Source organism: Pituophis catenifer, unplaced genomic scaffold, assembly GCF_029215685.1.
Source record: "Pituophis catenifer annectens isolate HBS135680 unplaced genomic scaffold, rPitCat1.0.hap2 SCAF_2, whole genome shotgun sequence".
Taxonomy (NCBI): domain Eukaryota; kingdom Metazoa; phylum Chordata; class Lepidosauria; order Squamata; family Colubridae; genus Pituophis; species Pituophis catenifer.
In genome coordinates, this window is record NW_027256882.1 from 263913000 (window position 1) to 263935710 (window position 22711).

Genomic DNA, 22711 nt, shown 5'->3' on the forward strand with positions numbered 1-22711 from the left:
GGTTATGTCTTTTCCACATGATCGCTGGCTTCATCCCACAAGCAGCATTTTTTCATCTCTGCAGTGCTTCACAATTTAATCAGTGAAAATACCTACTCCTTTGTCTTCCCTCACTGCATTTTTGTGGTGAGGAAAAACATTGTGTGGGGGGCATGGCAAAGTCAAAATGGTGAAGAAACAATGAAGGAATGTTGGCATGGCAATTTCAATACAGGAAACAGCCATTCAGGAACCAGAAAGTGGACAAGACAGGAGTTCTTGCCAATTGAGAAACATCTGCCTGCACTTTCAGAGGAAATGCAGCACATTTATCTTTGTTGTGTTTTCTCTGGAGCAGCAACTGAATTAATTAACTTAACAATATGTGAAGACCACAAAGAGAACAATGTTATATGGTATTTTTTGAACAAACCTAAGGAACATATTTTTGAGGATCATAAGGCAGATATCTAGATATAGCCACTGTTGTAGATGTTTCTCTTCTGATGTAAGGACTGCAACAGCCACTATGTAGGACAAACAAGCAGAAGACGAGCAGAGTGCATCCATGAAGACCACTAACAGTCAAAAGTCATGATAAAAACTTAATTGCACAACACATGGATAGATGTAACCATAGTTTTAACTGGGAAACTGATCATCCTAGATAAAGTCAAATTCAAAAAACAATAGATACCCAGAATTCCTTTGACAAATTGTAAACAAGTAGACATAAACAGCATCTACATACCATCCAAAAGAGACACCAATGACTAAAAAAAAAGAATAAAAAGCCAAAACAACTAGATGAACAGAGATTAACACCAAGATTAACAGCAGATCAACAATCAAGAAGTAAACAATACCCCAATCAAGGAACCACTAAACAAGCTAACAGTAAACAGGCTAATCAAAGAACCACCAAGATCATCCCTAACAACACTGACATAGCAAGATATTAGAATATAAAATCAGAGCAAATCCCACTCCTAACAGCACTGATGATATTATGGCATTTGGGTAATGAAATGTTTGCAAGAAAATAATCAAGCTCAGAGAGCACCAAGGAACCTTTGTTTCTGTTCTGTTCTAATTATTTATTACTGTCTGTATCTAGAGTTGCTTTAACACTGAGGCAAATAACATGCAGATTCAATAAATAAATGGTAATTTCAAACATATAGACCTTACAATGTGAAAAAGCTTTCCATAGGTTCTTTACTGCATTGAGGTGTTGATAGTTTATCTGTATCTCCATTGTTTTTCTTCTGTGACCCAATCCCTCCAAATATAGTTGCCAAAATTTGATAAGTTCATTTTGTGTGTTTTTGAGGTAAGAAACAGAAAAACATAATAGAAAGGACAAAAGGTCTAGGTATACCTACTCTAAACCCCAAGAGATGTTCTGTACTGTATTTTTAAAGTAAATAATCACCACAAATATCCCCAAACTCAGGAAAAAAAGGAATCTAATCTCTGCTTCATGTGTGATATGACACATACACTTTGATCCCTGCCTCACCCATTAAGCTGTTGCTATTCCAGAAAGAGCTGACGACTCATACCTCCAAACTAGTGTAGTGTATCCTTGCTGTAAGGAACAAGGGATAAAGTGTATTTCTTCCCATATAATTATTATTCCCTACTTCACTTCTGCATTCACTTGGAAATTTATATTAAAGTATCCATCAGCACAGTCACATCCAAATTACTTGTTAAGGAACTTGTCTGATTTTTTTTAAAAAAGTTATGATTTCTTGATTTGAAAAAACTGTAGAGAAACTTGCTTCCTGGAACAAAAACAGTATTCAACTTCATCAGTTATGGAAAATAAAATACTTGTAAGCATATTTGCATAAATATTTAACAGGCACTCAAATCCTTGCTGTCTTCATAACATGGCAACCTATCCCTTTGCTCCTCTAAATAAGCTGCTCTGGAATTATTACTAGAAGCAAGACTTATTCCTTTCCTTCTGGACTATAGTCCGGGCATAGCTTTCTTCCTTGAAATTATTCTATGGCCCTAAGATATCATCTCGGATTCTACACAACAGACCTAATCATTTCTGGTCTTTATTTATTGAATATCATACAATGTTGCTTAATTATTTTGCATCTCACAGAACAAAAGAAGAGCAAGAGCCAGCAAATAAGAACTGATCAAAATTTCAGTACCCAAAAAGCTGCTTTATGCAATAATTTGATTTTAGTCATTTTGGGAACTAATATTGAAAAGTTGGCTTGTCAAGTCGCCCATTCTCTAAACTCAGCATACACATGTTGTGTAACAAGAGGCCCAGATAGTTTTCAGTACTGTATGTACAGTATCAGCTGACTAGCTAATGTTTCCTGCCATCCATCTATGTTTCCACTTGAATGAAGCCAGGACATAAATACTTTATTTTCTCCAGCTGTTGTAGGACAAGAGAACTTGGTCTGGAAAAATGGAAGAGGAATAGCATAAGATTAATAGGTATGTAACCATAGCAATACAAAACATGCCTGGCATCATAAATATGATTTACAGGAAAACTGTAAATTAGATTCTGATAACCATTTGTGTTGCTTTTTACAAATAGTGTCATTTAGAATAATAATAAAAAGCTCTGATTTCTAGAGTTTGCCAAAAGGCATGACAATATATTTTTTTAACATGGAAATTCAATTTGGTATAAAAATAGCAAACATTGCCCTAAAAACCCCTTTTTTGTATGCCTCAGGGATTTTTTTTCTCAAGAGAGCAGTTTTTCCTGTGGCAAGAGAGCAGTTGTAAAAACTGCAATTTATTTTCACAAATGTTCAGCATTTAAACCCAAAACCTGACCATAAAGCTGATTGTTAGGATGGAATTCTAACTCTATAAGAATTAAGTACCGCCAAAATGCATTGAATTTATTTTTAAGCAGATGTACAGGCTTATCCTGTTAATGATATCATTAATCTTTGACTTCCCCAAAACTGCTTTTTAGACTCATCACTCAGTAGCAAATAAGATATGGAAGATACAAAGTGAAAATTGCTTACAGAGCCATACTGAATGTTGGGGTTATCCGCCATGATTTTACAATCTGATTCCAAAATACTTCCTATAGAATTATCTCTAAGAATGAGAAAGAGATAAAAGGCAAGCTACAGTAAATACATTGGTTCACATATCCTATTAAATTATAGTTGGTGTAATCATGATTTTAGATGCCATAATTAGTTGAGTTCATACAACATGCTTTTGGCATATAAACTACAATAGCTAGGTTCATATATCATCTAAGCTATGTTGTTTGAGCTTAATTGAGTGTACTATCTGAATTGAACAATTCTATTTAAAATACCAGAGAGAAAGCTCAATAAACTACATTGTCAAAATGTAGTTATAGTTAGTCATCAACATCACCACCACTACCATCATACTGCTAGATCATATTAATCTCTGAAGAAAATGTACCAGTTTATTTGATTCCATGGCTTGCTTTATTATGACAATAGAGTAACAACAAAAAAGTTATAATACAAAACATCCAAACATAAAAAAATTCATGGCAGAAATAAAAAATAACTGAACTTTTCTCAGATTCAACTTTAAAAATGAATTGCTACAGCACATTTGGCTACTTTTCTAGAAATTTAGAATATTGATAATTTAATAAAAAATGCACACCGGCCTGTTGAGATCAACTAGTAGCATTCACTTGCTATTTTTTTTTCCTAGATGAAGAGTTCCCACAGCCTTGAAGGTGGCCTCTATTTTGAACCTGTTTGAATATAGGCAGGGGTGCATAGCCTGAGACCCCAGGGCCACATGCAAGACCTCAGCGAAATCCAGATGTTATATAAAGAAAACATTATTAAATTCTTTCTGATGAGCAATCATAGGAAATCTATTATTTTTAGCAGCAGAAGCAACATCAAATTTAGTAGAGTGACAGGCATGTCAAAGGGCTTAAAGTCAGAAACTGTACGTTTCTATTCTCTCTAGGTGGATTTTGAATTTTTTCATGGTCAACCCGATTACTTTTGTCAAGTTGTATTATGAACACTTGGGGGGGGGGGAAGAAGCCCTACCTTGTTTGAAAACCCTTATCAAGAAAAAAAGTTAACACTTCTTTTCAGATATTTTTTGCATAGGCATCTACAGATTCAGACAACAAATGAAACGCCTACAGAAGTCACATGAATTTTTAATTTTATTGTTAGACATCCCAAAATATTGTTATAAATACAAGATACGTGAAGAGATTGCTACATTCTTTATTTTACAAAGTAATATTCTGTAAGTACATTTATATACAAAATTTACAAACTTATTCAGACAACTATGTCTCTACATTCACAGAATACTCAAGTAATTTAGAGAAAAGTTGATTTGTTTGATTTGGCAAAATAAAGTCAAACAAAAAGAAAGCTGTTTGTTTACATATGAAAAATGTAGAATTAAGATATCCACAAAAAAAATCAGTTGATTAAAGATGCCATTTTGATTAAGTCCTTTGCTAAAAAAATATTGATTTAATTCAGAATTAAATTTTGAGTCAATGAAAGCTCTTGCCTAGATCAAACTCCAAATTTATGCAACCTTCCATATTTTATTTCATCAGTGTTTTACAATTTCCACGGTAGTGTACCCTGTTATTTTGTGGCACTAGCTAGGTTACAAACAGAGGCCCAGGGAGCTACTTCAAGCAGGTACAAAAAGGTTCATAGTATCTCTCTGTAAAATGTGCCTTCAAAACTCCACACTATTCAAGTATCTCAAGACTTAAATATTTCAATATCCCCTTTCTTCTTATATAACTTATTTTATTCCTTCCTTTTTCAAGCCAATCCCTAACCATCTAACTTTTAAACAACCCATCCCTCCTATTAGCAACTGTCTAGTTTTGATTTGGACTATTAGTGTTATTAATTGTGGTAAAATTACTGCTAAGCTGAAATGTTTCTCAGTACCATTATGGACAGATGTTACAAAATGAACTCGACTTAGAGACTTTCAGGAAATGCCAATCTCTATCCCTATAATGAATAACAACGCACTGCTATGGCATTATATTGCTCTCTGCTGCTGTTTTTATTATATTGTCGTGTGCTTTAGACCTTTAGATCCTATACAATAAATAAATAGACTGTAACAAGAAAGTGTCAAGGACAGAGCTCTATGTACAGCAGTTCTGAGCGGAGTATTACCTACCATTCTTGGTTCAAGTACTTGGGGAAGCCCATGCTCATCAGGAACTCCATCTGCAAAGATCAACATACTGCACATGCTAAGTATCCTGTCAATTCATTAACTGAAACATTCTACCCCAGAGAAAAGGCTAGGTCATTCAGGTTGGTGTTGATGTATTGCATTAAGGCAAAAATCAATTGCATCTCTAGCACAAAACAGGTTAAATAGAAGTAATGCCAATTGCTATGGTTGAAATCAGAAATGGAGTTTGAAGGACATTCTCCCCATTCCAGAGAACTTGAAATTGCTGGAGAAACATGAAAAAGGTGTCAATGAGTAAGAGAGAACAAAGTAAGAAAAAAAGGACCCAGTAAAAATGGCTACAATTTGTATGCAATATGCTTTCAGGCAGTTAATCAGGCTTGTCCAGGCCTTTCTTTGTAAAACTAGATTTGAATAAAGATTTAAATAGGAAACAAGATGCCAATGGCAGTAAGACTAGTTTTTTAAAAAAATCTATATTCTTTTAAAAATAGCATACATTGCATATATTTACCATTGCTTGCACAAAGTGTTTCGAAATGGCAAATACCATTCACTATTCACTGTTCTGTGTTAACAGGCTGATACTTTAATTTCAGTATTTGAGCTATTGTAGAAAACTACAAAAATGCTAAAAGTGGGGATCCAGTACCTATTCTGATATACAACAAGCTGCGGTTCAACATGATTGTAGTCAAAACTGAAAAGTAAATTCCAAAAAAGTGAAATCCTAGCTTTTGGTCAAAAGACATATTGACCTAAAAAGGCAAGCATTATGCAGCATTAAAGGTGACATTAAACAGCATATTTTACAATTACCTAGTGATTTTTCCTATGTTAACTTAGGTGTAATATTTTTAACATGACCATAGAATAAATTGGTTAAATGAATGGACCTGTACCCATGTCAAGTTATCCTTTGCCATAGATTCATAAAGACATAGATTTAGTGCAAATATTGACTACAGATGAACAGTTTCTCAGAACACATGTATAAATATGAAATTAAAAAAACTATAAGGGCGACAATCGATTCAGTGAATTATTTCCTTCCTCGGCTGTAGAAAGTTTGACAGTTGTCAGCTTACGAGGAGGATGCTGAGGGCTCTTGCGAAGATTATCATCCATCTGCAGAAGCAAGATAAAGGCCAGTTTGGATATTTGAATAAAATTACTCTTAACATTGTTTACATTGTAACATCCAATCATTTATTTTATAACTTAATTATATACACAATAGTGCAATTTTCTTGAGTTCAAAAATAACATTAACCAATAAATTCAATGAATTACCTTATGAATGCCATGCATAATTTTTTTTATACTTCAACCGCTTAACTCTGACTAGTAAGTATATTATTTCTTGTTTATCCATTAAAAGAAATGGAGATGTGGCCCTTTAAAGATTATCTATGTACGAGATACACTTTAAAGTATTTCCTATCCAATTCTCTGTAATTCATCTCTCTTTTTCACCATGTTCTGATTTTGTGGGCCTGATTCATTCAGCTGACCTGACTAAACATTGTTGTATGCTTTATTTCATGTCATCACACGAATGATAACATGCTTTCCAATTTATCTGCACTAATTTCTTTTCCCCTCTCCCAGGGAGTTAAGTGTAAAACCATGCAGCTTCCCATCAGATAAGAAAGCAGTTTAGAAGTAAGTGGAAAAATGAGAGATAATATTCTTGACCATTCAGAGTTAATACTACTATTTCCTTAAGATCAAACAATGGAGAGCGAAAAGTACTACTAATAAAGTTAAAATATCTGCCAATGACAAAACAGGAAATGAGCTTGTTAAATATTTATTTAACAAGAAAATTAGAGTCAGACAGCAATTGAACACTGCCCAATCGTTTAAGAAGTATGTTCCCTCCAATGATTCTGACAAACCACTGAATATCTACTGTTATATAAAGTTTCTGCCGAACAGGAAGCTACAAATCTTTCGTCTAAAGTTATGGTTAAAAAGAATTCGTGTCTGCAAAGAGAAACAAATACTGAAAAGTTGATTGCTCTATCTTAGTTGCCAACTTCCTCCTGTCCAGCTTTGCTGGCTGGGGAATTCTGGGAGTTGAAGTCCACCAGGCTTAAAGTTGCCAAGATTGGAGACCCCTGCTATAGATGATTAACAGGTGGAAGGGTACTGACATCAAATGGCTAGAAAATGTATAATTTATCTTAATTTACCAAAGTAATAGTACTTTTTGCTCTCTGTTGCTCTTTTTGATTATCTATCTCAATTTTTCTATCAGTAATAAAAGACTCTATAGGGAAAATACATCACTTGATTGGAATAAATAACCAGAATGAAACCAAGACTGAGCAAGCATCTCTAGTATCTCCCTCTATTAACACTTTAATTTACATTACAATCTGACAACTTGTTAGGAAATAACTGCTTCTAATCATTTTGACTGATAGTTTATTGTATTTATGGAAATACTCTTTTATCTCATGGAATATTAATGAGTGATTTACTTATCATTCCTTTATTATTTACTTAAATAGTTGAGAACACATAGTTAGCTGTTATATTTGAATTATACTTCTCTATTGAATCCTGGGGTAGTTTAGGGCTGTTAATTTCAAACCAGATATTATTAAGACACCGTTTCGTGCTCACAATGCTGCTGAAACTTAAACACTTCATCAAATGCTAATTAATTTATATATGCATTAAGAAGTCAAACATTTGTGGAGATATATTGCTAATTTCCTTGCATTAAATTATATAGAATTATACGGGATGATCTAAATGCCCAAAAGGAAACTTAATCCTGATCACTGTGTTAATTTTTCTTATGCACCTAGAACACTGCGTTGAGTTCTTTCCACGGACTGCATTTTCTCCTTGATCTTTTCCTTTATTGGTACTGCATTTTAGAAAGGGCATTGATAAATTTGATGATGTACAGAGGAATGCAACCAATATGATAAGGGGCCTGGAAGGAAAAATGTAGGAGGAATAATTATAGGATTTCTATATGTTTTGCCTGGGAAAGCTGTATGGAAATGTGATAATTATCTTTAGGTATTTGAAAGGCTCTCATGTAGAAGATGGGGGGAAATGTTCAGTTGTTTAGAAAACAAGACAAAAAATAACAAATTTAAATTATAAGAAAGTAGATTTCAGGTGGACACCATCATGGTGAAAAGAAAAGCATCTTAGTTTAATTGACTGAGGCTTATCCATCTAATCTGTGCTTCTATGTGACTGACAGGCAGATGGATGCAATAATCAACTTTCAGCTGAGGTTTCATTTTATATCTACAAACTATTTATTCAACCTTGTTTATTTAGTACTCTCTAGAGCAGAGCTGTCAAACTCCTGGCCCAGGGGCCAGATGCGTCACGAGCTGGCCATGCCCATGCCCACACCTGGTTTAGCAAAGGGGAAAAAAGTCCAGATACATCATGTGATGCGGCCGTGAGTTTGACACCCCTGCTCTCGAGCCTTATCTTTGGCTCATTTCAACACTTTACCCCAGGAGTACTAGATGGGAAGTAGGATCCCTACATCGAAAGATGCTGTCCTTGTGGTTGGAATGAACTTGAAACCCTATTATTACTGTAATAATGTTATATTTTGATCACACATTTTTAATTATGCATGTATAAGAAATCCTCATGTTACTTACTACCAGTTGTTCAATTTATGATGGCAGTGAATGAGGACTTACAATGGATACTGGGAAGTCTGGCCATCACAGCATCCTCACAGGCATGTGATCAAGATTTCCAACGTTCCATGCCAGCTTCCCTCAAGCAAAGTCAATGGGGAAGCCAATAGGAAGTCAGAAGTACCTTGTTTAATTGTCCATGTGGTACTTGTTTAACAGCAGCAATCTGGACCACCAGAACTCCTGTCGCTAAGCAATGTGGTCACATGATGCCACACTTCACAACTGTATTGTTTAGCAATAACAATTCCAGTACCAATTGCAATCATAAACTGAGGGCCAACTATATAACTGAAGGCAGCAAACACACCTAATAATCTTGCCTCCTATTCTCTATACAACATCTCTATGACCTGGGTTGGGCTGAGAGAAAGTGACTTGTATTTGGTGTACAACAATATCTTTATGACCTGGGCTGATCTGAGAGAAAGTGACTGACTCAGAGTTACTCAGCTGGCTTTTATCCTTAAGTGAGTGCTAGAACTCTTAGTCTCCTGGCTCTCTATTGGTATTTTTTCACTACACTATACTAAATTATGTGCAGACATATCTTGACCATGCCTTAACAAAACTGCAATCTTTATGAGGGAGAGGTAATAATTTTCTATCAGCAGATTGGAACCATACCATCACCAATATGGTGGCTAAGTTACTATTTTTAATTATTTCCATAAGAAGTCATATAAATTTGGAGTGATGACATTATGAAGTATTTATATTATTTATTAAATTTATATACTGCCCATCTTACTATCAAGTGACTTGGCAATAATTATTGCATTTCTCTTGTATGTTTTATATTGTTTTATAATAATTTATTCAATTTCTTCCTTCACTGATTTTAAGTCTTAATTTTATAAGTTTTATATGACAGTAATATTGACTTGGCTATATCTGTCATTGCTTCTGAAAGCTTTTTTTAACCTTGCTGGTCAGTAACTTCAGTTGCAAAAACTGTCTTCTCTAGAGTGAAGGTATTATTGCAGCTTGGTCTTGGTAGGCCTCAAGCAATCTGCCATAGCTCCAGAGCCTGGGAAGCCTATGTTTAGTCACTATGTCGTAAGCATGGCAGTTAGTCTTGTTGATTCATGGCTTGATTAGCTGTCACTCTCCATCTTTGGTATGAAAAAAATCATTAAGCAGCTCACAGGGGACAAAGCTGGTATATTAGTACCATAACTTTTATTTTTTCATATTAATACATTAATTATGCCTGAAAAGACATAGACCTTCATGCCCTTAAATTATTTTGGATATTTTTATTCTGAGCCAATCAGAGTTGCTAGATAATGACTAAATACAATAAATGTGTATAAATTCATAAAAGCTACATTTAAAATGATATTGTTGAGGAGGGTTAAAGACACTTTGTGCATCGAAATTTAATTACTGATTAAAATTTGTCCTAGTTGAGCTAGTTCTTTTAGTATTTACTGTTAATTTTTAGTTGAGTTAGATGATGGTCACTTTAGGGAATCTGTTTTCATGTTTTTTGCCAGAATTCCTACTATCTGTTGTTTATGAAAGGGCTAATGGATCCTTTGTAGAACATCAGAATAATGTAAACATATCCAAAGGTTTCAAATGTTGGAGTCTGAATTCACAGCCTTTTATAATTTTACTACTCCCAAATACTGAAAAGCATTTTCTAGGGTATGTTCTAATGCCTGGCCACCTGCTTTGTTAGATTTAATAATATTCCTTTTGATCAAATTTGTCCTTCCGACTCTGGAAGTGCTTAAATTATTGCCTACATTTTCCATATTGCATTTGTATATAGAAATATACATAAGGCCTATTTGATAGCTTCCTTAATTCTCAGATGACTTTTTTCTTTCTTTTATCAAATAAGCATTAGTTATTGTTAGGTATAGATTCTAAGTACTAATTAAATAAAACCCACCCAAATATTATAAGGAATCTTTCTGCTCCTTTAAGTGGCTTATATAGCTTATATATTGCATGGTGGTATTATGTGAATTGTCCATACTGTACCCAAGTGATATATTTACTTACTAAATATACTTATGTACTGCCTACTCCCTTTTTTTAAAATCAAGTGCAAATGCTGAATTTTTAAATATACATAATCTACCAATAAAGAAGAATATTTGTACATAATCTAATGCTGAATATTATCAGTTATTTCAAAACCTAAATTATTGATACACAATAATTTAGGGTTCAATCATCCAATGGCAATTTCATATATTTGTGCAAAAGAACTGCCTCAGTAAGGCAGAGAAATGGGCTAAAGCTAAAGAATGAGACACTATTAAAAGAAAAAGCAACATAAAGATCATAAATGCAGAACCATTCTTCTCTTTTTCCCCCCCCCTCCCGCAGTCTATCATCTCATATGATTTTCTGCAGTGAAGGTCACTACAGGCATCAGAGACTGAATAACATAAAAGCAGCTGAAACCAACTGCAATAGGAAGCATCCCAAAACTTGGGATGGATTCTGCTCTCCTTGGCTGCTCTTTTCTACTTCTGGCTGTCATTCTCTTTCTAGCTAATTAAAGCCAAAAGTACTATCTAGCCCCTATCTATCAGTTAGAAAATCAGAATGAACAAGAACCTTTTCAATCAAATTAGATTCCTTGTTCACAAGCTGTGTAAGTTTCTGGAGATTCGCATCAACTGTATCTTGTCCCTCCGGAGAGGTCCCTAAATAGGCAAGACACACAGAAATAAAATTAGAAGCAACCAAGAATCTCTACAAACATTTCAAGAATTTTCAGAGAGAAAGCATCATATAATATATGCTAATAGAGTCCTAAACCTTTACCATTTTTAAAGCCCTTACAAATTTATAAGGCAGATTTCAAGATTTCTGGTGAAGAATTTATTTCTAGTATAGACTTAGTGCAAACAAGCATCTGTAGATTTCAAGATGTATATGTGTAGGGACAAGTGTACATTTACCTGAGAAGTTTCGTCTAAAGTAGCAACTCAGAATATCATCACAGAAGTGACATAAATTAGGAAGCTGCTTCAGATGTTCCTGTAACTGGACTTTAAGGAATGGTGCTTTATAAAGAGGTGCAAGAAAACCAAACACGAAGGCATCAAGAGTTGTAGGTCTAGATATAATAAATACATGACATTATTATCTAAGTCCCTTTAAAAACGTTCAGAAATATATAAGTAAAATGTTACGTTTGAACATTTTGAATTCATACAAATGTAAAATGCTTGACTATAGAAATAGTCAATAAATTGCATCATTATTTCATGGTAGTTTAATAATCTAATAAGACTGTATTTTGTGAAAATGACTAATTTGTCTTCATTATTTATTATTTATTTGACATATGGCATCCACAGAGGTCATGCAATCACTGATATACAAGACTAATAAACCACATACATACACAAATGTAAGTTCGAATAAAGCATCAGCAAATACATGTATGTGAAGTGTGTGGACAATATGTAGACGAAATAAAATACTGAATTAGGGTAAAAACATTATAAAATTGTTTTAATATGACTCCATAGAATCGCAATAGGATAGATGCTATAGTTCAATATCTAAGGAAGTAACCCATCTAACTGCTTCTACTGTTGCTGCGATGAGATCATCCCAGATGCCTTTAAACTTCCTGAAGAGACTTTCTCGGACTATATGTATCATCATTTGCTCCAATGCACCACAGACACATTGCAGGCTTTCGGCCATTCCCCACTTAAAGAGCTTTGCCTTACTTCTCACATGGCCTGTCCTGATTCTATTCAGATGGCTCCATATTTTTCGGGGCAGCTGCATTCCTGGAAGTGGTTTTATTGGTTCCACATGATCTGTTTGCTTATAGTTGTTAAGAGTCATCCATTTTGATTGCCATTCTTCATCTAGATTGTAAGACTGCGGTATGTTATTCCAAATTGGTTTCCTAGACTTAAACTGGTGCAAGATAGAGAATCTAATATTTTATGTTTTGGTAGATCTCTAGGAGTCCATGGATTGTTTATCTTATTCCACTCTCCAACTGTTTGTTGTTGTCACCTGACATAAGGGGGAGGCAATGTTAGAAAGAACATGGAACCAGGACACTGGTGTAGATTTGAGGGTTCCAAATGTTATTCTTATTGAATCATTAAGATAAACTTCAATCTTGTTGGTATGACAACTTCTTCCCCATACAGGTGTACAGTATTCAGTGACAGAGTAAATTAATGATTGTACCATTGTATGCAGTGTTTATGCTTGTGCTCCCCATCCTGCAAGTTTCCTAATCAAGTTGTTCCTTGTTTTCAATTTTTTCCAGTTACTTCAAGATGTTTTCTAAATATGAAGGATCAGTCAAGAGTTGTCTTCATCAAATGGGCTTAAACCAATTAATTATAACATTCAACTAAGCAATTGCAATTAGCTGCAGGCTGTACATGCAAAGCAGCAGTTTTTCTGAAGTGTAAAGCCTATTATTAGTAATGTCAGCTGTCAATGCCAGAAGATGGTCCTCATACAAAGGAATTGATAAATGAATAGCTTTAAGACAGATGTTAATGTTTGGAATATAATCTAGATTTCATCAGCAGACATCAAATTAAGTCTAACCCTTATATAAACAGATGAAATTGGCTTCAGGATAAATCTTTTATCATGTGGCCCCAGAAAATCTAGATTGGAATTTAGACAAGGTACATAAATCTCTTCCATGGCCATATTATTGATTCAGATATATGAATGTGTTTTTTCTCCACATGAATGTAATTATGAAAAAGATGATTTTCCATCATTAAAGGAAAACAGCATCCTGAATGTTATACAAAAATCAACATCGCTTCAGCATGCAATGCACTGAAAATGGAAACACACAGAAGGTGAGGCCCTTTTGCAGAGCAGGATCTGAGAGCTATACCAATGAAAATAACTGGGCATCATTGTCTTAGTTTTAGCAATTTAAAGCTTTCATCAAAAGCACCATAAAATAGTGCCGTAGCAGGAAAGCTGCATTATTATGCAGAGAAATAACTTCTGATATCTACAATTTAATTTTTTTTTAAAAAAATCCACAAACTGGGGAGGGTTCTAGAAATTTAATTTAGTTGGTAATCAAATTGGTAATTGGTAATGAGGAAATTGCCTGGTTGAAAGAGGGAAGAAATGGCCACATTAGCCGTAAGTAACCTGTTGATGATCAAAGGACATGCAGTAAACATGGTGTGTAGTAACTATGTATATGGCTCTTGGTGATTAACTTGGCTTTTTAAAATAATTGTTAAGCCTGTTAAGAATGTACGTTGTACCTTTCTTGCTTTTTTGACTCAAAATTGTGGGAAATTATGCCACTGATATTCAAAGTACAAGTATGTCATTTTATATAGAATCTGAAGGAAGGTGTTCTTGAATTCTTTTTAAAATTATTTTTAATTAGTCATCATTTAGTTTATGGTGATCAGTAATTGAACAAGTGTTGATACTAAAAGCTGGCAAATCAAATAAAGTCTTAACATACTTTTAAATACAAAATGTAGTAGCATTAAAATGCCTTACAAACACCATAAACATTCTATACTCACTTATTTCCAAAGAAAAATGGAGATGAGCCTAGTCTATTTGACAGAAGATTAAGACACTCTTTTGCATCTCTGTAGATCTAAAATGGAGAAAAGTTCATCTGCACAACGTTTCCAGTACTTATTTCAAATCAATGCAGAGTCTTCATAATAGATAGTAAAGTATTAACTTTTACATTATCTATCCTATATCACAATGTTAAAAAATGTGCCATTACAGACATAGCCACTTGCAGCCAAACACAATGTTGCTAAAATGACATGCACGATGATGTCATCAAGCAAATGCTATTAGCACACTTTTGTGCAGGGGTGTTAAACTGGTGGCCCATGGGCCAGATGTGTCACGTGCAGGCCACGTCCACCCCAGTTCTGTGAATGGGAAAAAAGTTGCGAAACATCACGTGATGGCAACATGATGTGGTGAGTTTGACACCCGTGCTCATGTCTTAATGTTTAACAAAACTGCGTAAGTTGCATTATTTGCATAACACCATCTCTTATATGCTGTCATTTGCTCTCTCATGCAACGGTTACAGACTATCTTTATTAATCTTAAAACAGTTCTGAGAACTTGACTCGTTTGTGGAAACATACAAAATATCACAGCTCTACTTACTCCATTATATATTATCCTATTTTCTATTTTTTAACAGGATTTTACAGGAGCCCTGGCAGCACAGTGATTAGAATGCAGTATTGCAAGCAAACTCTGCCCACACCCTGGAGTTCAATCCTGATGGGGCTCAAGATTGACTCAGCCTTCCATCCTTCCGAGGTCGGTAAAATGAGGAACCAGATTGATGGGGACAATATGCTGACATTGTAAACTGCCCAGAGAGTGCTGTAAAGCACTATGGGGTGGTATACAAATGAAAGTGCAATTGCTATTTTTCTCTGTGGCTGATTCATTTTATTATCATATTATTCCTACATATCAAGAGTACCAAACCTATATTTTGAGACAGTAAATATACTACAAACTGGAGTGAATGTGATACCCCAGTCTTATCATAATTAACAAAATTAAGAATCCTTCAAAAACTAATGAAAAAAGTTAGCTCCATGTTGCATTTTTGTTCCACCTACAATGTTCCTTGAGCTTCCCAAAAATGTTGTGCAACCCTCAGGCATCAAAAACTTGCTCATTTTTGATAACCTAATTTATCTACCATAATTTTCAAGGAAGCTACCCCTGAATTTTGTAATGCTTCAGTTAATACAAAATGCAGCAAAATGCATATCTTGAATGTATTTTTCCATTCAAACAAGTTATCAAAAAACAAGTTATCTGCTTTGAAATTAGCAGATTTCAAAGCAGTGATGCTAAAATTAGAAAGTGTCATTTTATAAATGTGTTTTAAGGAAGTTTCTGGGGAGAAATTGCCTCTTAAACTTTACATCCACACAAAAAATTAAAAAATCCAAGATGTTGCTTTAAGACCCACAGATGTACTAGGGTTTGAGTATAACTCATGGGCTGCCCATCTCTACTATTAGCAGTGTATATGGTATGTATTATAGCATACTATAATAGCAACACTATTGCCTTGTGTATCATGTTGATGGGCTACAGGAGTATAGAATAGAAAAACAAAACCCCAAAGAAAATTAAATTCAGGCCATCTCTTTTCTAAAAGGACACTCTAATTCATATTAGATTCCAATACATGGAACGTATCAGAGAAAATATTGCTCATAGGTTTCAAAAAAAGCAGTAGGAATTTTAGCAACACAGATAAAACCAGTCTGTGGAGTGCTTTTACAATGGTGGATACTTTTTGAGCACTACTTTTGTGGTGAGAATTCTCTCATACTGATTGCAAAGGTTGCAAAGAAAGTTATGTAAAAGCTCTGGAAAATGTTTCTGTATGGTAAACAATTGTTTTCACTTATTGCTTTAATTTCTATTTTGAAAAAAAGCTGGAGCAGGGCTTTAGATTTAATTCCAAAATAATGCTTTGGCATATACAAAGGTATAAACAAAGTACTTGTCTGGAACGCCTTCAAGGTTACAATTTTTCTTAGTTTCTATAGCATCATATTAGATCAATCTTTTTTTAATGTTAGTAATAAAGTGCAGGGAGGAGGGATTTGGTTTAGAAAGCAAATGGATCTTTCTATAATGCTCTGGAAAAAAATGAAGGTGTTCTCCCACAAAATTAGAGTCCTTCTCAAAAGAATATATTATCTGTAAACGCAAGACAAGATTGTATATTCTGCCTTGATAGAATGGTAAATATTCTATAAATAATATCAAACAAAACAAGACACCACTACATTCTGAAGATTAAACATCTACCATTTTATGAAGTAGACTAGTAAACAATACTGCATTTATCATGCAGTGATAGTACATCTGCATCAATTTTAATTGACTAAGAAATTTACCTGAACTTCTATTTCAGTGATGCTATAGAGCGGAGGCCCTCCCTTTGTCAGCAAGATCCTATTAAGAGCGTCCCTGGACATCTTTCTAGGTAGGTACCAACTCAATGGAAATGGAATCCTTGAAGCAAACCATGGTTTTGTCACATTATAGTAATTATCAGCTTCAATCCAAAAAGTATACAGCTGTACCATGAAGATAAAGAATGTTAATATTCAGGAATGAAGACACATTCTATAAAGACTACAATATCCTTTTAATTCCTAAAAACTAAATTCATATATATATATATTTACTGAAGCTTTTATCTCTAAATTTGAAATCTAAGAGTTTATACATATACATAGCCCAGATTTATGACTAGGGAAATTCAGCACATTTATTATAATGAAATGACTAGCAATAACACTTTTCTTCCTCTAAGGCATATTCTTCCTGAAATATAATTTGTGTAAATAAGCAATAAAAGTAATTAATTTGAAAAACATACATGGTAACAATAGTTGAGCACATATCACACCAATGTATGACTTGTTTTGATCAGTTGCTCAACAAGCCACAGAAATTTGGTTCAAACACAGCAAACCATAATGTCAGGGTTCATGAATCTTGCTAGCTAAAATCAAAATAAGTAACATTATGGTTTAGCATGATGTGTGAATATAACTTTGAAATTTCAAACAATTTCATAATTAGCTTAATGATTGTGATATCACAGGCCTCATTTTTACAAACTGTAGGCAGAAATCTACATAATAAAAATGTCAAGAACATTTGTAGGTTTTTTTGCTTGTGCCACTTTGCAATATAAATATAATATAAAATCCATTTATTTTGAAAACTAATAATAAACTATTGCATATTACTGCTTCTTAATTTCATTCACTTTTCTGCATTTGCAGTTCTATGTTTTGTATGACCCACCTACAGAAAACATATAAATATTTTAATAAAATAAATTAAAGAACCTTTTTCACCTTCTAGTTTTCCTTTTGAAATATTTTAATAAAATCTCCATTTGCAATGTGAAATAACACAGTCCAGACTTAGGCTGAACTATTGTTTTTAAGAAGTAGGCCATACAAGTATAATTTACAAAGCTGATTAAGCTTCCTGTTTAGTTGACTAAAGTAATCTCATTTTCAATTATAACTTTAAATGTTGATTTTAAACATTTTAAATAGACACTTCCTTAAGTGTTTCATAGCTAACACTAATCCCAAATTAAGTTCCATTAATTTCAGTGATAGAAATATGAGAAGATTATTAAGTTATACTTAATAATCTTCTCATATTTCTAGCACTGAAATCAAATTCAATTTAAAACTAACAGAACATGAAAGCAAAATCTGCTGCTTGTGATTGGAGACTGGATTGCCAAAGTTGGAAATATTAAGGAAAATGTTACACTGCATGGTTCAGGGTGGATTTAATTTAAATCAAGTCGATTTAAATCATGATTTAAATCACTAGTAAAAAGGCTTGATTTAAATCAACTCGATTTAAATCATAATTTTTAAAGAGCAACTGTCATCTCTGTCCTGCAGCGGCTCCTCCTCTGACCCGCTGTTGACTCACCGACAGTCCCAATATTGCATTATATACAGTCTCATGCTACATAACTAAGTTCCATTTCATGCTGAATAAACTAAATTATTAATGTATCTTAAATAGAAAACTGTCTTTAGATAGATTTTTACTCCAAAAGAATTTTATTAAAATAAATTTGATAAAAATAAAAAAAATCTGATTTAAATAAAAAAAATCTCATTTAATGTTTTTTTTAAAAAAATCATCGATTTTTATCCACCCTAGCATGGTTTAAGAATCGAAAATGAAGGAGGACATCAACATATCAATTTCTGCCAATCTATTATTTCTTTATAGCTAACACTATCTTCAAACAACCAAATGATACAGGTATCCATGGAAGCACCACAATCAAATTGACTACAATTGCTAAAATAGGTTAGAAGAGTTTGCTTATGGTATTAAACAGAAACCCAGGTGCTGACTGTGTAAGAGATTAGAAACTACAATGTACAGGTTCTAAGTTGGGCTAAAGAACAAGAAAAACAGACAGTTTCCACAATATGAACATATATCTACCATTTTCAGAGAACATCAGGAATCACTTTGAAGTTCTGAGGTCATTGACACAGAACCAGAGGAACTGGCTAAGGAGGAAAGTGAAAAGAGACTGCCAAAGATGAAGAAACAGAAGAACGCAAACTGGATGTCAGGGAAAAAAACCATCAAAATTGCCAAGAAGAGAAGAGAAGCCAAAGCCAAGAAAGGTAAAAACCTGAGGAAGAAACTTAAGAGTTTCAGAGAGCTTTTAGAAGACACTTGAGGCACTATTAAAACATCTGTAAAGACACAGAAGATAGAAGCAGACATTTAAAAAGGATAATCTTGTGAAAAAATCTCTGAAGAAAGTTTCAACCTCAAATTGGTATGCTAAAGGATGCCAATGGACAAATAGTAATTGATTTGAAGGAGATAAAAGATCAAAGGAGCACACTGAAATATTACACAGTAGAAATGTCAACATCCAAGATATCTTAAAACATATTCACTATTTACACAAATCTTAGTATTAGAAGATGAAATTATAGTAGATCAGCACCCTCGTCATTATCAAGTCAGAAGGCTATAGGAACTGATGGAATATCCACAGAAATATGGCCAACAATAAAAGAAGAATCATTAAAAGTTCTAACCAAGCTATGCCAGCAAATCTGGAAAATAACACAGTGGCCAATAGATTTGAAGAGGTCAATCTACATTCCAATACCAAAAATAAGAAACTTAACAATGCACACACACTTATCATACAATATCCTTAATTTCACATCCTAGCAAAATAGTACTTCAGATCACTGAACACAGATTACAGCCGAAATAGAAAAACAAACACCAGATGTTCAAGCTGGCTTTAGAAAAAGCCAAGGAACATGAGACATTTTGCTGATGCAGGCTGGATAATTGAGAAAGGCAAAGAATACCAAAAAGTTAGTATGTGATCCATTGATTATAGAAAGGCCTTTGATTTTGTTAATCATGTCAACCTATGGAATGTGCTTAGAAAAATGGAGATTCTAGAATATCTCATTGTTCTAATGTAAAACCTAATACAGGATCAAGAAGTCACAGTATGGACAGAACACGGCAAAACAGATTGGCTCCAGATTGGCAAAGAAGTGAAACAAGGATGTATCCTTTCATTTATTTAACCTATTTGCTGGATATATATTAAGGGAAGCTGGGTTGAAAGAGACTAGTGTGATTTTAAAACTGGAGAAAGAAACATCAATAACCTGCATTATAATTATTATTCTTGACAGCTGAAAATGAAAAGAATCTGCAAACCCTAATAATAAAAGTCAAAGAGTATAGTGAAAATTGAAATTAAATAAAAAGAAAACCAAATAACATCAGGTATAAAAACAAGGCTTAGAATTGACAATGAAGATATTGAAGTGATAGCTTCTGCTTTTTAGGATCAACCATCTAGTAAAAGAACAAATAGTCAAGAAATACGCTACAGATTAGTATTTGGTAGAACGGCTAAGGCCTTTGAAAAGATGCCATGATGTGTTTATACTACAAAATTGAAATAATGCTAGCAGTAGTATTCCCTATGCCACTTCATGGGAGCAAAAGGTGGCCTTTGAAGAAGCAGGATAGAAACAGTACTGTTATTGACAATTTTGAACTCTGGCATTGGAGAAGCATCCTGAGAATACCATGCACTGCCAAGAAAACAAACAAACAGATCACTGAATAAATCAACCCAGAGTTCTCTATGAAGACATAAATGACTAGGTTCAAATTATACTATCTTAAACACATTATATGAAGTCCTAACTCTGGCGAAGGAGCTAATGCTGAGCAAAATGGAGGAAAGAAGAAAGAGATGATTACCTGTAAGACTGATACATCACTAGAAGACTTGAATGACCAGTTTAGCATCAGATTGTCATAGAGAAAATCAATCTATGTAGTTGCTAAGAGTTAACTCTAACTTGATGGCACATAATTTCAAAGACAAAATATTAACTTTGGCACATGTAATAGCTCTCTATGCCTATTTTTAAAAGTATCCTCAAGTGATCCTTATCTTAGTGCAAACCTACATAAACATGACATTTACTGACCATTGCCTAACATTATCCTGGCTTTTCTAAATCACTAATGAATTCTAGTGATTTCTAGTATTGCTTATGTATCTGCAGTGCATGTTGGATAAAAGACTGGCTAAGTACTACTGCTTTGCTGCCATCATTTTTCAACATGTTACAAAGTCAGGAGAAACATCTGCCAATCATGTTTTTGCAGCAGAAATGGAAAGAGTGCAACACTGGGCTCTGTTGGATGGCTTTAGGCCAGTTTGTGTACTGTTGTTTCAACAAACCATTCTGGCATAAGACATTTGTAAAGTGTCAACTCATTCCCATGCTGTTTTCCCTGAGAACAATTCCTGGTCTTTCATTTCACTGTCATGTTACTATAGCCTTGAGGAAACCAGGAGGAACAGTAGAAAAAGTATTCACAAAAATATGAACTAAACGTTTTAGTGCCATAATGCAAATCCACCCAACTTCTGACACATCTGCAGGTTCCTTGTGTAGCACTAGGTGTCCATCCAATGAAAACACAAAGCTATCTTTAGGCTGAGTTTGCCCATAAGCACCCATACTGATAAGTATATTTACATCTATTTAAAAGTGAGGAATTGATTAAAATAATTCTCTCAAGCTCAGCAGGAAATGAATAGCAGAATGGTGACAGAAGAGGCTTATTGGGAACCAACAGGGAGAGATCAACCCACTGCTAATCACCTGACTTCATCTCCAATATAAAGGATAGTGAAACATAACAACCTTGCTAAATCACAATAAGTGGAGAAACATTATTTTAACATTGATACAGCTATGTACAATTTAAGTCTGACAATCACACTTGTGGACCAGGGAGAAGATGAAGGCCATAATTTGAGGATGGAGAGGAAATAACTGTGCTATGGTTAAACGCAAGTTGAGAGACTAGTTGGCTCTTACCATAGCAGGATGTAGTTTTTCTTCAAGCAGTGCAATATATGCCAGTGTGTCAGCTCCATCCTTTGAAGACAATTCATAATCAGCATTATATTTCTGCCAAAAAAAGGCAGCAGAGAGTTATATGAAACTTTCTAAAAAGAAACTAGATGTAATAACTGAAGTTACACATTTTATATTTCACTAAACACATGGTATAATAAAAAAATAACATTTCTTTCTTTTTCTACATACTTAAAATGCCTGTTTGAAATGTTCTGAACATGGAAAATTGTGTTTTCAGTTTTTGCTTTGAAACTGCAACCAATGGAGCTTTGTGAGTGTTCCTGATGTCTACAAGTGTTTTGTGTTTATTAAAAAAAATATTTAAGCTATAAAGATCTAGAGAATGCATTGGCCAATAAAAGGTTTCATCTCTATTGACACTGGATAGAGTTAAATGAGGTGAGATATGATGGAATGTAACCTGGGAGGGAGGGAGTATATTCCAGAGAAGAGACAACTGAGTTCAGATAATTTGTGTAAGAAAAGGAAAATAAAGACGGCCCCTCCCTAATAATTCTCTTGCTTCAGTTTGGCAAGATTTTGTCTATAGGTGTCGAACAATACAGAAATCTGCTTGGAAGAATCACTCTGTATTTTTCTTAGTGTCGGGAGCCTGACATAGGGTGAGGGAGAATCAGTTAAACATGGACTGCTCTCTGCTGATAACTGTTGTGTTGTGTTTGGGTTGGGTTTTTGTTTTTGTTTTTCTTTGAGGAAGTTAAACTGCATGGGTTGCAACATAATGCTATTGTTCCTATGGAGTCTTTATGTGTTTTATCTTTCAGGCAGGTTACAAAATACCAAGGTGTATACTGTGCA

General features: G+C 34.1%; 1 protein-coding gene across 3 annotated transcripts in view; it reads right to left on the minus strand.

The window, feature by feature from the left end:
* Positions 1-1832: 1832 nt before the first annotated feature.
* MTX3 (metaxin 3) overlaps positions 1833-22711 on the minus strand; it is a 29480-nt gene continuing 8601 nt past the window's right edge. Inside the window, exons 4-11 of one of the 3 annotated variants that reach the window (XR_011599941.1) lie at positions 21851-21943; positions 16790-16972; positions 14402-14478; positions 11804-11961; positions 11457-11545; positions 5164-6312; positions 3006-3081; positions 1833-2417 (exon numbers count right to left, since the gene is read on the minus strand). Coding sequence is in view for 2 of the 3 variants with exons in the window: in XM_070935843.1 (XP_070791944.1) it covers positions 6199-6312; positions 11457-11545; positions 11804-11961; positions 14402-14478; positions 16790-16972; positions 21851-21943 (714 nt within the window). In the remaining variant the exon portion in view is untranslated. Of the gene's footprint in view, positions 2418-3005; positions 3082-3639; positions 6313-11456; positions 11546-11803; positions 11962-14401; positions 14479-16789; positions 16973-21850; positions 21944-22711 lie in introns of those variants that run through there. The other 2 variants (XM_070935843.1, XM_070935844.1) reach the window with 2 other exon arrangements.